General features: G+C 59.0%; 1 protein-coding gene across 1 annotated transcript in view; it reads right to left on the reverse strand.

Moving 5' to 3' along the window:
- Positions 1-1,749: 1,749 nt before the first annotated feature.
- Positions 1,750-17,330, reverse strand: part of ETNK2 (ethanolamine kinase 2) — a 20,077-nt gene continuing 4,496 nt past the window's right edge. The window contains exons 3-8 of the mRNA XM_004699826.4: positions 16,576-16,698; positions 8,786-8,928; positions 8,166-8,249; positions 5,191-5,336; positions 3,563-3,636; positions 1,750-2,702 (exon numbers count right to left, since the gene is read on the reverse strand). Coding sequence (XP_004699883.1) covers positions 2,630-2,702; positions 3,563-3,636; positions 5,191-5,336; positions 8,166-8,249; positions 8,786-8,928; positions 16,576-16,698 — 643 coding nt within the window. The 3' untranslated portion in view covers positions 1,750-2,629. The remainder of the gene's footprint in view (positions 2,703-3,562; positions 3,637-5,190; positions 5,337-8,165; positions 8,250-8,785; positions 8,929-16,575; positions 16,699-17,330) is intronic.

A 17,330-nucleotide genomic window follows, 5' to 3' on the forward strand; every position in this document is an offset into this window, starting at 1 on the left:
GGGCGGGGGGGCGAGGACAAAACTGCTTTCTCAAGATCTGCCTGGGGACAAGGAGTTCTTGAGGTACAACCTGGTCTCGCAGGTGAAATTCTCCAAGGCCAGTGTTCTGGCTTGACAGAGAGAGCTTTACGACAGAAGTGTTTAAAAGTGGTAGCCCACTTCCAGACACCGGGAGTATTCCAGCAAAGGCTCCTAAGCCCTGGAAAAGGGATTTGCAGATTGGGGAGGGTGGTGGTGGGCGCAGGCATGTGTAGACGGACTTCAAACTTGGAGGGAACCAGAGTGAAACCTCTTGTGAGTTTCCCCAGCCCCGCTCCCCGGGCGTTGTGTCTCCGCCCCTTTACTCTCAACGGGGTCTCCCTGGCCAGCTTTAGGGACCAGTCCTCAGGGACCCTGGTGGGAAAGATGAGGGCGCCTGTGGCCTGCGGCGCCTGCCCTCTAGTGGTCTGTGGGAGAGTTGCATCTTTAGGGCCCCTTCCCGCCTACTGCGGGTTTACATGTAGGGCAAATTCCAGATGAAATCAGGCAGGCCCCCACTTGGCTCCACCCTTACATCCTCTTCTAGCCCTCTGGAGTCTCAGGTGGATTGCAGTGGCCAGGACTGAGTGTCATGTCCGTTACCAGCAAGGCTCACTCTTGGGCCATTCCTGCAGGGTGGCGGGTCAGTTCCCCGGCCAGGACTCTAACCCTGGCCGGCGTCGAGACGCCTCCAAGGTCTAGACCCTGGATGAGCAGGCCGGGTGTGGGTTAGTTTCAGGACAAGGGAGAGGTGGGCCCTCCACTGCATACTACCCTCTGGGGATGGAGGATGTGGTCTCTTTAGGTCAGGGAAGGTTGTCTGCTGGTGACCTCTTGGGTACAGCTGGGGTCTGGGGCCCCGGAGCACAGGGCAACTGTTCTTAGAGCCCTGCATCAATGGAGAGGCCCAGCGGCTGGAAGTGGAGCTGAGGGCCCAGGTGGTGCCAAGAGGAATTGTGCTGTTTGGAGCCTAGGAAGGCCGTGGCCACCACCACTGACCCCAGGACAACCTAGGGTAGCCCAACTGCCCAGCTCTGGGCACATCTTCCCCACTGCCATGCACAACACTAAAGTGTCCCTCAAGGCCTGGTTCCTGCCAGCCACACAGGGGCCCCATGACCTTGGAGGAGGCCTGTCAGCTCCAGCCGTTGCCATGACACCTGGGCCTTGGCAGGCAGCGTCCACCCACCGGACCTTGGAGCGTGTTGGCTGCATTCTGGGACCTTCTGCTGCAGCCCAGCCCCACAGGTGCAGCTGCAACAACGGGGGCTGCAGAGAGGGACGTCTGCTTGCCCCTCCCTCTGTCCTTTCAAAGAAAGTGCTGGCTCTGGGAATCACCCTTCCCAGGACAGGGAGAGCAGCCCCTCTCACGTTCCCGCCCCCAGTAGCTGGGAGCAGAGGTGGCTTGTGGCCTCGGGAGGGCTCCATGCTCCTTGCTGTCCACAGTCCAGCTCCTAGGCAGCACTACATCAGGTGTAGCCAGCTGCCCAGCCTGCCCGGAGGCGCCGGGCACCTGAGGTGGCACAGTCCTAAGTGTACAGGCCCCACTGCCACTTCAAGTGTGCGCGCGCACACACACACACAGTGTAGAGCCAAACACAAGGGGCTATAGAAAGGGGTGGAACACTCCCCCTCCCAGTCCAGGCAGACGGCAAGACGCCAAGAGAGACTCACCAACACGCCCGCACCCTCACGTCAAGGCCTCCCCTCCATTCTCGCTCAAAAGGCAGCTCCAGAAGTGGCCATTTTAATGCAGAAAACCAGGATAATAGAAATGAATCACTTTCTAGGCTGGTGGGGGGTTGCTGTGAGGGCACCAAGGAGGCACAGCCTCTGAGGGTCCGTCTGGACCACCAGCTCAGCACCACCTCCATCCTACCCTCTGTAGGCCCTGGGCCCCGACTCCCTCGATGCGCCCCAGCGGGAAGGCCTGGGGTCCACTTCGTGAGAAGCTAAGCTGGGGAGGCAGCCCCTCATGGGCAGGCTGGCCACTACTGTCTGTCAGCAAAGTCCCCTTCGGCCAGGCCTTCGAGGGCAGAGCCCACACCTTCCTGCTCCCTCGGCAGGCTGCTGGGAGGGAGGCCACACAGGATCCGTGGCCTCCGGGAGGGAAGAGCGTTGGCCACGGTGGGGTTGAAAGTGAGGGGCTTAGGTCGGGTGGCTGCACGGAGAGCTGCCGGGCCCAATTCTAGACCCCATGGGTTATGTGCCTCGGTCCATCTGTCAGTTCGTCTGGAGTTGGTGTGGGGGTGGGCTGCAAGCTTGGGCGCTGGAGGTAGAAAGAAGCCCTCCCACCTTCCCCCAGCAAGGAAGGGCAGACACACCATGGCTACCCCACAGCCTGGGGCTGCGGCGGCCTGGGGAGAGGGGTACTAATAGCCCCATTCCTGGTGCTGGTGGCTCTGGCTGTCGGCAGGCACTTCCCCTTAGGCTTGGGGAAATGAAGGGGACCCCCCCCCCAAGTCCAAACAGAAGGAGAGAGGTCTAGAGTGGCATTCACTGGGGGCAGGGGCCGACCTTTCTCCTTGGACACCCCATCTGTCCCAACATGTGGCCCCAGAGCAGGGCGAGCCTGTGAGACAGATGAGCAGGGAGGGCTGGGGGATGCTGGTCACTTTGGCATCTCCAAGGCAGACACTTGCGGCTTCACCTTGAAGTACTGGTTGAAGCGGATCACAGCATACCTGCAGGGAGACAGGGTAGGAGCTGGAGGGGGTGGGCGGCCAAGGGGAGACCAGTGGAAAACTGGTGCTACTCAGGGTGTTCAGGAAGAGCCAGCGTGCCCTGCAGGTGGGGCTGTGACTCCCTTTCAGCTGAGGCTGGACAGAAAGGAAGGTTGTCAGGGGCTGGACCAGGAAGGGGGACGACTCGAATCTCCCTCCACCCAGGCTGCCAACTCCACGCGCAGGGCAGGTACCGCCAGATGCAGCTGTGTCGGCAGGGACACTGCACAAAACTCACAGCCACCTTACAGGACAGGGTAGAACTGCCCCTGTAGGTTTAACTGTTTACGGGAGTAGAAAGCCTCATCGTTCTCCAGGAGAGTGTCTGGCAGTTTTGAACTGCCGACCTTGCATTTAACAGCAAGATGCATAATGCACGACGCCACTGGGGCTCCTGGGTCACCACTAAACCATCCCGTAGACTTCAGCAAGCCACACTGCTCTCCAGAACTGGCTGCAGGACTGTAAAATGGGCCCATGATCTCTCTCGGAATTGCATTCCGGAGCTCCACCAGCCCTGTGGACCATCAGCGGGGGCATCAGGAGAGGAGGGCAGGGACCCGACTCCACTGCTATTGGGGTGCTCTCAGCTTACCTATGGCTCTAGACCTCCCCTGGGGCAGTGAATCATGGCACACAGCTGGACTGGGTTGGACTGAGATCCCCAGAGCAGAGAAACAGGTGCCAGAGACCCATTTGTCCCATACCTTAAGTTCCAAAGTCTACCCAGTCCCATCCGTGTCTGTCTGCCCACCACACAACACACACACACACACACATACACACACACACACACACACACACTTGTCCCCAAGACTGACCTGAGGAAATCAAAGTCGATGGTGGAGTACTGGTTCTGGATGAGGGCCCAGAGTGCCCAGAAGAAGTGAGAGGCCTGCAAACGGACGAGAGAGGGTCAGGGTGGCCCTCCTGTGCATGGCACGGACCTACGCAGCCAGGGGGACACAGGCCCCTGGGAGACACGGAGCCTGGAGCTTGGCAGTCACCTGGCGGGGAAGCCAAGTTACTGGGCAGTTTTGGAGGTTCCACTCTGGCCCTGGGTCCAAGGTGTGTGCCCCAGGCAGGGGCTGAGCCAAGCAGGGGAACAGGGCTGCAGGGCTTGTAGCTGGTTCCCCAGCCTGAGTGGGGCTCACACTCGACCTGGGGGAGCCTCCGGTGTGGCGGGAATGGCTCCCCGAGGCTGTGGCCAATGGAAGGCCTGCAGAGGAGCTGGAGCCCCAAGGGAATGGGGGAGCGAGGCGTGCCAGTACCCTGGCCCTGAAGCTCACCGGGCCAGGTCATCAGGATGATGTATGATATGGGCAGGATGTCCTTCCCCAGGCGGCCCTCCCCCTGGGACTGGCTCACACTAGGACCAAGCTGACCTCAGAGCCAGGAGTGTCCTCCGGGTCCCAGTTCACCGCAGGGTCAAGAAATCAGATGTGGCGTTGGGCTGCCGTGGGGCCAACAGAAGTCGCCCTATGACTTCTCCAGGCTCTCCTCCCTCCCACCCCACCCAGAGCCCTCACCCGGCACCTCCCTCCAACGCCCTCTTCTTCCCAGGACTTGGAAGGGAGCACGGATCAATGAGCAAGTGTGATTGACCCAACTCTCTTGGTGAGTCTGCAAACGGTCAAGAGGCTGGGCGGCAAATGAAATGCTGGCGGGGGTGAGGTGGGGGTGGGGGGGTGTTCCACTAGGCACCTCCAGAGAAGGGCCTGGCAACCTGCCTCTGAAAACCCCGAGGCGCGGCCAGTCGCACACAGGCTCTCTCCTCTCTGCATGTCCCGGAGAGGGGCATGGCTCACCCCGGGAGCAGGGTGACACAGAAAGCCGACTCCAGGGAGGTGGGTGGACCCTGAAGAAGAGGAGGCCGGCAGGGTCGTTTCTGTGCCTAGTCCATCAAAACCAGGACTCTCCTAAGGAGTCTATCTAGTCTGTACGCCGACATCAGGACAGCTGGCTCGTCGTCTTGTGTATACCTGGCTGGCGGTACTAAGATTAGTGAGTGATCCCCTGGGCACATGGCAGAAGAGACGTGGCAGGAGCCGTACGCACAGGCCCAACCCACTGACTGCAGCGTTTGGAGCAGGAGAGCCCGGTTGCTCTTCGGGGCAACGCAGCTCAGGAACTGAGTCCAGACGGCAGAAAACCGCAGTCCTCCTGAGAGCACTGCCCAGATGGGAAGCTGGGGCCGCTCAGTCTCCCACCTGCTTCCACACCCCGTCACCCTCTAGCAGACAGTGCAGGCAGGCTTAGCCAAGGGATCAGGACATCTTGGTAAGACAGGCGCAACTGAGGTGACTTTTCCGGGACTCTGAGAGGCAGGGTGGGTGTCCCTGGACCTCACTGCGGACCCTGGGCTCTGCCTCCTCCTGGTAGGAGAGAGGGTGGGTCCTGGCACCTCCATCGGTCTCTTCCGTCCCCACCCCGGGGCCCAGGTGCTCACCAGGGCAAACTTGTTGACTTGCACGTAGAGCTTCTCCACCTCCCTGGGGGTCACAGGGCCCCCCTTGTGGGCCTGCAGGTAGTAGCGCAGCCACTGCAGCTGGATCTGGCGTGAGGGGTAGCGGCAGTAATCGACATCATTCACACCTGACGGGGTTGGGCAGACAGAGATGCTGGAGACAGGCCCATCTCCTCCAGCCCGGCAGGGCCCTTTCTCCACTGCAAGCTTCCAACACGGGCCCTGTGTCAGCGCCCACTCACGGTGACCCAGGTGCCAAGTGGCACTGTGCTTCACGGGGTGCCAGGGGCTGGTGTTTGGATGTAGATTGTCAGACCTTTTTCCTGCGGTGCCTCCGGGTGGGCCTGAACCGTGAACCCTTGGGTTCACAGCCAAGTGCTTCCCCGTCCACATCATGCAGGGGCGCCCTTTCTTCCCACTGGTACGAATGCCATCGTCACTCATCATGTGAGGGGCTGCCCTGCACGTGCGGGTCTCAGCCTCCCTGATGGGGGCTGAGCGGGCTCCTTTTGGTGACATCTCTTGGAGAGCTGACTAAATCGACAGAACCAACCAACCAACAAAACCCAACCCCACTGCCACGAGGCCCAACCGATAAAACCCAACCCCACTGCCGCGAGGCCCAACCGATAAAACCCGACCCCACTGCCGCCGAGGCCCACATCAATTCCGAGAGGCCCAGGCGAGGGCATCTGGGACCGTAATGGGCACTTAGAGCCTCATCTGTGTCTCTCAGGATGGATGGCGAGTTTGAACTGCCAACCTTCCGGTTAGCAGTCCACACCTAACCTACAGGGCCCCAGGGCTCCTTCCGGTACGCCCAGCCCTGTTCCGTTCTCTGGATGCTTGGACAGCAGCCAGACTTGGAACCCCTGAAACAGAAGGCTTGGGCCCCCCTTCCAGGGCTGCCGCCATCCCAGGACTCCTCCAGCCCATTGTGGCAGCCACAGCCAGAGGGGGTCAGGAGGTGGACAGTGGCAGTGACCCCAGAGACAGGAAGAGCTAAGAGCTGGTACGGAGAGAGAAGAGGGCGACTTTAGATGGGACTGTGCCGCTGCTTTCCTCCGCGGCCCTTCCTCCCGCTCCTGTCCTTCATGCACTTTCCAAGCAGCACACCTGAGGCCGCAAGGTATAATTAGAGGAGGGTCTCCTTAGGTGGGCAGAAACTCAGGCCCAGGGAGAAGGGACAGGCCCAAGGGCACCAAGCTGTGGAAGTGGGGTGAGGGTTGCGATTCTGCCCCCTATCCCCAGTCCCTTGCTCCTTCCTCACTCCTGAGAGCCCAGAAGGCGCCTCCCCTTCCCCCAAAGCTAGCTGCTGCCTCCTCTGTTCTCAACAGGGGAGCCGGGGCAATCTGGCCCCTGAGAGAAACTCCAGCCGGACTTTGCTCTGTGTGGTAGGTTAGGGCTTCAATGCCCAAGAACGATCTCTTCTGGATATGCCAGCAGGCCTGCCAGCTGAGCACATAGCAGGTCCCAAGCCCATTGGTGCCAGTCTCTGCTCTGTGCCCCACTTTACCACCCAGCTGAGGTCCTGGCATCCCTCCAGGTTTCTAGGCACAGCCAGTGGCTGCCCAGGGAGCCCCACCCACAGGTATCAATAGTGCTAGCTGGTCTGGCCGCCTGGCTTTCCAGAAAGGGCCCTATTGGTGCTGGGTGGTAGCTGAGGCTGGTTGAGGAAGGGCAGGGCTCTCCATGGGTTTGGGCCAGTCTCACCTATGCTAAGCTACAGCGGCTGGCCACACTAAGTTCAGCACCCCACAAAGCCTGGGGAGAAGTGCCTCCAGCCCCCCCGCATCCATCTAATGATTTTCAACAATGAAGTCCTCAAGTGTCCATAACACCTTGACAGAGCTCACTTGGGATATCCGCCCCTAATCTAACATCTCCCTCCCCGGCTCTACTCTCCCCTGTTGCAGGAAGGCTTCCCTGGCCAAGATCAGCAGCAAACACTTAAATGATGCTTAGTATGTACCAGGAGCAGGGAGCCTGCTGTGAATTGCAAGGTCAGCAGTTAGAAACCACCAGCCTCCCTATTTTGTTTTTTTTTAAAAAGTTACAGTCTCAGCAAAACCCATGGGGGCAATTCAACCCTGCCCTGCCCTACAGACTCACTATGAGTCAGAATTGACTAGGGGGCAGTATGTTTGGTGCAGGGGTGTGTGTGAGAAAGAGAGAGAGGGGGAGATTGATTCACCATGCTTGGCCAAGTACAGGGGTAGCAGAAAAAGATGAAGATCCTTCACACGCTAGCCTGCAAGGATGGGCTCACACAGAACAACTGGGAGGATAGTGCCGGGCGGGCAGCAGTGCTGCTCTGTTGCACACAGGGTCACTATGAGTTGGACCCAACTGGACAGCACCTGAGGACAAGGACTCCTATCATCTCCACTTCACAGAGGCAGAGCAAGAGAAGCTACCTGCCCGCGGGCCACACTGTGACGAGGCAGCAAAGCCAGGATTTGAACCCTGGGTAAGCCAAGTTGCAGGGTACGTACTGGTATGAGTTCCCCTGATGCCCCGGGGCCAACAGCTACGTACAGCTTGGTCAGCCCCCTCAGGGCCTGGGTGTGGAAACACCTGGACAGGACTGGGGAGGAGGGACGCTGAGGTCACTGCCATCCCTCAGGGCTGACTTACAGTGACTCGTGTGGGTTTCCTAGATCCTTAACCGTTCACGGGAGTAGAAAGCTCAGTCTTTCTCCCTTGGAGCTGCTGGTGGTTTTGAACTGCCGACCGACCCTGTGGATTGCAGCCCAAAGCGTGCATTTTTCCCAATTCACACCAAGCTGCAAGCCAGGCAGGGGATAATGGGCGTGGTCTGTGTAGATGGGTCCCGCCTGCCCGGAGATGTGGAACTCGGAAGGCAAGCTGTGTCTCTCCCCAAGGATGTAGGCCCCCCTCCACGTCCCTTTGGGTGGCCTTCCCCTCCATCACAGGAGGGTGCCCACATCCCTCACCTGCAAACTCATTGAAATGGTTGCCAATGTCATAGGCTTGGTAGTTGTAGTCGGCATATTCATAGTCAATGAACCGCACGTGACCTGGAGGCAGAGAAGCAGAGGGGTGGGTCCCAGGAGCTAGAAGCAGGGCCTCTCAAGGTGTCCTCCCCATCCCCCCTCCCCCCACTGCTAGAAAGCACTCATGACCTCCTGCTTCCCAGCCGAACTCCCCCTCCTCTTCAGAAGTCTCCCTACCCTGCTTCCTTCCCCCTGCCCATTTGTCCGCCTGCCGGGTGCTCAGCCCTTCCCCAGCCTCAGCTTGACTGGGGATCAGGTACAAAGCTAAGGAAGCCCAGGGAGAGGGAGCCCTCGCTGAGACCTACAGGAGGCTCCCTCTACGAAGGCCTTGGGCCAGCCACAGTGCCCTTGGAGTCCAGAGGAGCTCTTGGGAGGGGCTTGGGCGTCCTCCCACGCCTCGTGCATTTATAATCTCTCTGGACACAGAATGATTTGCCTACGTGGACATTTCTGCTTCCTAATCCTCTTCTCACCATGGAGGGAAAACGCACGCCACAGCCCCAGACGTGGCCGCCTCTTGCTGGCCCGTGCGTGGCTGGCCCAGGCCCAAGTCGCCATACCTTTGTCGCTGTTGTAGATGATGTTCTTGCAGAGCAGGTCATTGTGGCAGAGCACCACTGGGGACTCCAGCTGGGACAGGTGCTCCTTCAGCCAGGCCAGCTCCTGCTCCAGCACCTCAACCTTTGGGACACCTGCAGAGAGGCTGGACAGGGGCAAGAGGGGTGGCTGGTGAGGGCAGGGCACAGACAGACATGGCTGGGCCTCAGGAGCCCCCCACCTCTGGCCCCATCACTCTCTTACAGCAGAGTCCTCTCCTAGGGGTGGCTGAGAGGATGTGCGCTCGGGGCACCCTGATGTGGCTTGTCAGGCTGTGACCTGTACAACAGCCCATTGCCAGTCTGTCTTCCCCATGGAGCCAGTGGGTGGGCTAGAACAACCAACCTGGTTTCCAACTCCCAACCAAGAGCTTAACCCTATTGCCACCAGGGCTCCTTATCTGCAGAGGGACCTTGGACCAAGGGGCTGGGTCTCGAGGCCCAACGGTGTCACGGGTGAAGAGGGACCAAGGCGGGCTCCCTGCTCCCCAGCCTCCTTTGTGAGCGCTGCAGACAGAGCCCCAGGCCGAACGGCGGGCGGCAATGAGGACGGAGAGGAGGAGGGGGTGAGGAAGGAGGCCCAGGGAGAAGTGGGAAAGGAAACATCAAGACTTAACCCCTCCAGACTCAGAGACAACATGCCCAGTGGGCAGGAAAACTTCCGAGGAGAAGGGGTGACCCTCCGCCCAGGCTCCCCACCAAGTTCTTCCCATGGAGAAACGGGGCCCTGGGGACCGGCTGGTGCACCGTGAGCGCTTAGAGGCCGAGTTAGGTCTTGCTGTGTCCTCGCCATCTGTTCCAACAGCCGAGAATGTCGCCAGTGGAAGGGACCGCCGAGAGAAGGCTCACCTTCTCATCTCCTGGCCCCCCAGGCCCCCCCCCAAATCAAACCATTTCTTGGCCTCATTCCTACAGGATCAAGGAATAGGAAACCGCACCAAACCATTCTGACACAGAGGGGGGAGGCGTGGGTGGGTGATGCAGAACAGACCAGCATTCCCTAGAATCTGGACTTTCTGGGGGTCACTGAGGGCAGATGACACACACCCCCCTAAACTATTAGAGCCTGGAGAAAATGCTGCACTGACGCGATCCCCTAAAGTCATTTTATTTGGAAAGTAATGTTTGGCAGTCAGCATTTACTGTCGGAAGGAATTACCTAGATACCGTCCACTCGACAAAGCGAGTCCAAAGGGTGGAGAGGGAGCCGGGGGCAGGACGTTTGTGTTTGCGACGTGGGATCCTTTGGAGAAGGCTGCGGTAAAGGTGGCTCAACCGGGAGGCTGAATCGCCGGCACCGAATTGTATGTGCAGAGATTGTCCAACACATACGCACACAACCATGAAACAAAGCAAAAACCAGACGAGATGCCAGGGAATCGTTCTGAATCCTGGAAACCCCGTGGGTCTCATAGACCTGGGACCTACACAGCTTTCACCTGCGAGCTCTTCTGAAGGCCATCGCCAGGCCTTTCTTCCGAGACGCCTCTGGGTGAACTCAAACCTCCCACCTTCCAGATAGCAGCCAAAGGTGCCGACGGTCGCCCCCCCACCCCCACCCAGGGACTCCAGGGAGTATTTGGGTCTTTCCATCTAAAAGCACTTGCTTGGAGCTGCCTGTAACTCCTCCTGTCCACTGAGAATGCAGGTGAGTCCTTGCCCCAGACCACGGCCCCCACCCCAGAGCGGGTGTGGCACAGGCAATGAGAGCACAAACAAAAGCATGTGGGTGCTGCCCCTCCACCCGCCCCGCCCCCGCCCCACGGCACAGGGCAGGCGTCTGTTTCTGAGGACAGAATTCCCGGCTCATCAGTCTGTGAGGTTACCACAGGCAGTTTGGTGAGGCATGCTGTGCTCCGAGGCTCTGCACTTTGGCCTGTAGGCACACTGAAAAAGCCAACAGTTAGACCAGCCCTGAAAATCCAGAACCACCAATGGGGAGAGGGGAGGAGGCCCGGGCCTTGTTTTCAGTCACGTGGTTCTCCCTGCGTGCTGCAGGAGCCCGGGAGGAAGGCTGAGAAGGAGGTATGGCCTGGGACCTTCCTCCAGGACAGGCTGCTCGGCCCTCAGCTCAGCCCAGGGTCAGAGCGCAGATACCAGGAGCCAGAGATGGTGGCAGCCCCAAGCCTGAGCCTAGGAGAGAGAGGCAGGACCAGATTTCGGCACGCTTTGAGCCCAAGTCCCAAAGCCACAGGCTCAGAGAAGGTCAAGGCCAAAGAAGATCTTAGATCACTGAGTCCAGCTCTGGAGGGAGTCCAGCTCCAGGCCAGTGAGAGGTTTCCTCCCAGCCTCCAGATGTGCCCGCCCAGCTGGATCCCCCACTTCCTCCAAGTCGACTCCGACGCATGGCAACTATAAGACAGAACAGAGCGGAGCAGCTCCGTGGGATTTCCGAGACTGTAAATCTCTACGCAAGCAGGTGGCCTCTTCTTTCTCCCAAGGAGCTGCTGGTGGGTTTGAACTGGTGTGGTCACAGATAGTAGCCCAATGCTTAGCCCAGGGCTAAGCCTAGGGCTCCTTAGGCTCTGACATTAAACTGAGTCTCCCGGAGGACCCCAGTGCCCTGGGGCTCTGCATAGGCTGGGGAGCGGGTGTCAAGCCCACAGCTCTCCTTCAAAAGCTACTTTTCCTTTTAAGCACAACCCACCCACCCCCACCACCCCCCACCCCCGAATAAAAATGTACAGATAAAAACGAGGAGCCTTCCTCCAGTTTTACCAGGTCCCTGCCAGAACTCATGCCTCTGACACTCAAAGATGCCAGCCGCCCAGGGGACTGACCTCCATCTGACCCCCACCCCAACCGCACCCCAAGGCCATGCAGATGGTTAGTGTGGGAACAGCCCGGACCTTCTATCTCCTGGGCGGGCAGCATTCAGCCACTGGGCGGTCCTCCTCTGAGCGCTTGAAACACCGCCAGCTCCACCACCCTCAGTCCTGACACCACCGGCCACGTTCAAGGCTGTCCGCTTGGCAGACAGGAGCTATGCCAGGTGATAGGCACCCAGCCTGCCACAAGGAGCCAGGCCCCTTAAAACCTCACGCCCAACCATCGAGTCATGAGACTTATGGGGACCCTAAAGAACAGGGCAGCACCGCCCCCGTGGGTTTCCGAGACAGTGACTCTACAGGAGCAGAGAGCCTCATCTTCCTCTAGAGCGGCAGCTGACGGGTTCGAACTTCCGACTTTGCAGCGAGCAATCCAACACATAACCTGCAATGCCACGGGGGTGGGGTGGGGGGGTCCCTCCTAATTGAATAGTCTTAGAAAGTCGAGGTTGGTGCAATGGCTGCTAATCGCAAATGGGCTTCCCTCAGTGTGACCTGCATCAAAATAGGATTGTTCCTACTGTGTTCTGACACTGAAGATGTTCCCACATTCCGGCGAGTGTTTCTTCTTGTCTTTTACACGTGGAGAGGTATGCTGACCACACAGACAAACATTTGACTGACTGATACTGGACACCAACCGGACCTGACTGTTCCAATCTAGGGACAGATTGTTTGTAATCTGGGGACTGCCTGTCACCACAGTGCGTCATCAAAACATTCACACGCTGGCAAAATTGTCCCTCCGCTGCCACCTCCTGTCCTGCCTCTCAAGGACACTGAGCCACACGAAGGGGCTGGGGCCTCTCCAGCTGGTTCTCCTTGGAAGGGACAGCCACCTGCCAAGCCAACCCCTCTGCTCTCAGGGCCCCTCCTGATCTGGACAGGGGCAGAATCTTCACTTCCTGCCCAACGTGGATTTACCACTTGCAGGTTCCCCCCAGGACCTCTCTTGATGTGCCCGAGGCAGTCAGTCCCTCCTGCTCCCAGCCACCTTAACAGCCCCTGCAGGCCCCATCTCCCGCCAAAGACCAAGGCGGTCAGAACTCTTCCCACAGGGTCTCCCCACCGGTTGGCCCTCATCTCTAGCCTCCTGGTGAAGCTGTCCTCAGGCCACCTGCCTCAGAGCCTGTCAAAATGCAGCCCTCTGGGGTCTAATGCAAGACCTCCAATCCACTTCATGGGCAAACACCCCAGGCTCCTCCTACCTCTCCAACCCCCCAAGTCTGTTCTTCACCAGACTGGCAGGCAGAGCTATGGTCCTAAGCCACGATCCCGCCCAGGTCACTCCCTAGCTCAACTACGCAGCACGACACTGCACTGCCTCTGAACGACAGCTTGCCCCCTCGCCCGACATGTAAGGCCCAGCATGATCTGGCTGCAAGCCAGCTCTGCAGCCCCGTCTCCCACGACCCCTCCCAGCACCTGCCCCAATCAGCTCCTGCCAACCTCTACTCAACATCGCTGAGCAAACCTGGTTCCTGCCGTCCCGCCTCCCCACCCCTCCACCCCCACCTGGGCCCGGAACGGCCTTGACGCTCATCTCTGCCAGGCCATCTCTGCCCCCACCCTGACCCCAGCATAAACGACTCACACCCCATTGGTTTTGTGGCTGTTGAGGGGGCATGTCCTCTTCATCCCGGTGGTCCATACACTCCTTGGGGACAGAGCCAATGTCCTGTTGGTGCTTCTTTGTCATTTTACATCCCAGTCAATCCGTGGTTGTGAAACAAAGATGGCTTCATCCATCAGGAGTATTAAGCAACGGCAGGAACTCGAGGTTCCTGGTCTGCAAGTGCTCGGCGTCACCCTGCTTTTGGAACCGACCAGGCGAGCAGAGGGCAGGCAGGCACGGACACGTTACACAACTTGGTTCGTCCAAGGTCAAAGATCTGACGAGGGCCAATCAAGCAAGGGGACTTGACTCTTCTCTGGGGCTAGCCCACTGCCCACAAGGCTTCCCGGTGACAGCACAGCCCAGAGAAGTTGGCCAAGATGGCACCTGAGCACTTGGAGGCTTGGCCTCTGGTCCTTGCGCTGCCACACATCCGCATGGACCCTTGGGCAAGGCCCATCTCCGGGGGTGGGGGTGGGGGTGGGCTCAGGTTTCCCATCTATCCAATGGAGGGGGTGGGCTAGGCGACTGGAGGATCTGGTCAGCAAGAGGACCCTGTGCTCCGTGGGCTCACCTAGTCTGACGGGGTGGTGGTGGGAGGCAGTCGCACTTTTGGAGGTAACGGGACACGTCACGTGGGTCTGAACGTGGCCAGAGAGGAGGCAAGTTCAGGCTGTCCTACACAACTCAGCCAGAGGGAGTGCCGGATCACCAGTGAAGTCAGTGGGAGGCTCTCGGTGGGAAACCATGTGTGCATGTGTGTGTCTGTGTGTGTGTGCATGGACACATTGTACCTTCACCAAAGGCGCACTCACAGGGGAATGTTGTTGTTGGAGGCCAGCGAGCCTCTTCTGACTCATAGCACCCCCTCCCATGCTCAATGAAACAAGACAGCACCCCGTCCTGCACCACCCTCCCTGGAGCAGCTCCTGGGGTGATCCGCTTCATCACTGGCCTCCCTTTTGCTGCCCTTCGGGTCTGCCCAGCCTGATGTCCTTCCCCAGGGACTGGGCCCCTTTGAGAACATTTCTGAAGAACGTGAGGCAAAGGCTCATCATCCTTGCTTCCGAGGAGTGGCTGGCAGGGCGTCTTTCGCGGTCGATGCGCTGCTTCTGCAGGCAGCACCCAAGCCCGCGGTCCATGCAGCACCCTTCACCAGCGCTGTCACTCCTTGTTCTCAGCCTCCCTTCCTCACTGCCCGGCTTCGGGCACGCATGCGAATCCACTGAAAGGATCGTGGCTGGGATCAGAAACACCACTGTCCTCAAAACAGCATCTTTGCTGTCCTATCTCTTCCAAGAGCTCTTCTGCGGCCAATCTGCCCAGCGCAACAATAGGGGCAGCGTCCCTTCTGGGCTTGTCATCTTGCTGTCGGAGCCGTTGCGTCCATCCCTGCGCGCAGCAGAATGAAGCACTACCTGGCCTGGAGTCATGCGCACAACCGTCCTCATGTTTGAGCCCATGTTGCAGCCACTGCGTCAGGGCCTTCCTCTTTTCACGGCTCCTCTGCCTTCCCAAGCATGCTGTCCCTCTCCAGGGACTGGTTTCTCCCGACAGCATGTCCGGAGTCCGCAGGAGGAGTCTCGCCACCCTTGCCTCTGAGGAGCATTCTGGCTGTAGTTCTTCGCAGGCAGATTTGCTTGTTGTTTGGCGGCCCGCGGTACCTTTGAGACTCTTCGCCAGCACCGTAATTTCACGTGCGTGGATGCTTCTCTGGTCTTCCTTACTCGTTGTTCAACCTTCAACGTGACCTCCTTGCTTTGCGCAGTTTAGAGCGCTCGGGTGCAGCGTGCTTACCTGGTGCGATGTGTCCTGGCATCTCTTGACGGCCGCTTGTGGATCCACGCAAGACAAGATCCGCGCCAACTGCAACCTGCACTCCTGTTTGTCCTGTGTGCTGGTTTCCTTCACATTGACATCTTCGGAGAGGGGGAAAGGTCTTTGTGCCCAAACCTCTTCTGCACTCTGGTCCCATGAACTTCTGGCACAGATACTGCGCTCAGTGCCCCCAGGGAGGCAATGGAGGGACCGGGGACTCACTGCTACCTGTCTTTGTGGAAGAGGAAGTACCCCCCGTCCTTCCCTCCACCTTTTCGTCCCGGTCTCAGCATTTCAGGGCATGTTGGAGAGTTGGGTGTCTGAAAGCTAGCAAGACTGACTTCAGGGTGCTGGCCAAGGAGTGGAAGGGAGGGCCAGGGAAGCCCATCTTGTCAGGGAACAGGCAGTGTCAGGAGGGGTGAAGTGCCCCGTTTCCCGGACAGGGCAGCAAAGGAAACAGTGAGTCACTAGCCTGAAGCAGGACTTTGAACCAGTTTGGTCATGACCAAGGAAGTGAGGTTGGAGCAGACCTGAATACCCTGGTTCTGGATGAAGCAGAATGAGCACCAGAACTGGACCGCTGCTAGGTTGAAGCCCTGCAAAGGGACACTCAGCAGAGGTGTAGCGAGCCATCTGCTGAGTCTGATGTGGGGGACCGGTTCGTTGGCAGGACTATGGACAGCCACCCACTGCAAAGAGACTCAGCTGGCTGCCGTCTTTGACTGGGGCACCGTTGTTTCCAACTCTGCCTGTCAAGAGAGCTGGGTTGCTACCCAACTTGTAAGCTGCCTTGGTTTTTTAAGAGGGAGATTAGGTTTCTGGGCAGGGTTTTAATCCTTTATGTTTCCCGTTCTCGTTCGCACACATCTTACAAATGTGGGTTCATTTGGGCTCCCCTTCATCAGCGACCACTGAACCGGGAAGAGGTTCAAAACCTTCTTCTGAACACGGCAGGAAACGGGGGTTCCGGGAGGCAGGTGAGTACAGGAGCGGGCCAGGCAATTCAAAGAAACCCTGACATCCCAAGGGCTTGTGGATGGATGGGTCGAATTCCTCTGACTGCCTCAGAGCCCAGCCGCACCCCATTCTCTGAGGGCCCTGCCCGTCTCTTTGTTCAGCAGGCAGGTCAGGTAGAAAGAGACCAGGGCTGGGGAACACAAGTCCTGCCCCCGGGAGGTGAAGCAGAGCGTGGTCTCAGAGCCTCAGTGGTTCTTTGAGTAAGCGGGGGAGAAGGTGTCCTTGACCTTAGAGGACCCGAGGACAAGGGAAATGAGCACACGGGGCTGGAACCACGGATGTCAACCTCTGGCATTTAGTCAGTGGGCCCAGCTTGACCTAGAGATGGAGGCTCAGCAGTGGTGTCTGAAGGGGCTGCAGGAAGCGAGTCCCTAGGCCCCCATGGGAGAACAGTGAGGGGGAGCATATTAAGGCAGTGGAACTGGTGGCAGTGGCCATGGCGGTGGCCTTGGGCCCTCCCCGATTGAGCTTTATACCTGGGGTTGATCTCATTCTTCACCAGGGTGAAATAGTTGTGCATCTTGTGCCAGAGGGTGGGCTTAGGCAGGGTGCCATTGGCGTGGATGGTGTGGATCTTTGCCATTTCTAAGGCGATTAACCTGCAGCGGAAACAGGGAGAGTCGAGTATCAGTGCTGAGCAGGGCCTCCTCAGCTGAGCCCCTCTGGCTCCCTGGTCTCGGGGATCAGCCAGAGGGAAGTGGGGGCTGGGACTAGTCTCTTAGGAGCTCTGAGTCTGGCAGAAGGGACGTCTCAGCAGGAAGCGGGGCATTGAAATGAGACCTTTAGCCCACAGCTCTCTTTCCAGAACCAGCTCTGGGGCTGCTCCAGGGGGCAGCAGGGCAACACAGAGGGCTCGCGGCCACAGGTCAATGACCTGCCCCTAAGCAACCTCTGGGAACAGGAGCACCTCAGGGTGGGGTACCCCCCCCCCCACCTGGACTCTGACCCACCATCAGCTCTGGGGCGGGAGGTGGTGATGAAGGGAGGGCACTTCCGACCAAGGGATCAGGAGGTGGTGATGCCAGTTCTGGGAAGAAATGCCCGCCTGTTATCTGGCTGCCCAAGGTGGGGAGGGAGTCAAGCTGTCCAGGGCAGCCCCTTCCTGGGCTGCAGGGAGTTGATGCTGGCGGCTGGGTGCCAAGGACACAAACAAACCAGCTTTTTATTTCCAAGTTCTCCTGTGGACATTATCCAAGGTCCCAGGAGAGGAGGAGAGGGCGGTGGGGAGGGA

This window comes from Echinops telfairi, unplaced genomic scaffold, assembly GCF_000313985.2.
Source record: "Echinops telfairi isolate 266 unplaced genomic scaffold, ASM31398v2 ScPeMD7_7424;HRSCAF=8462, whole genome shotgun sequence".
In the NCBI taxonomy this organism is placed as follows: domain Eukaryota; kingdom Metazoa; phylum Chordata; class Mammalia; order Afrosoricida; family Tenrecidae; genus Echinops; species Echinops telfairi.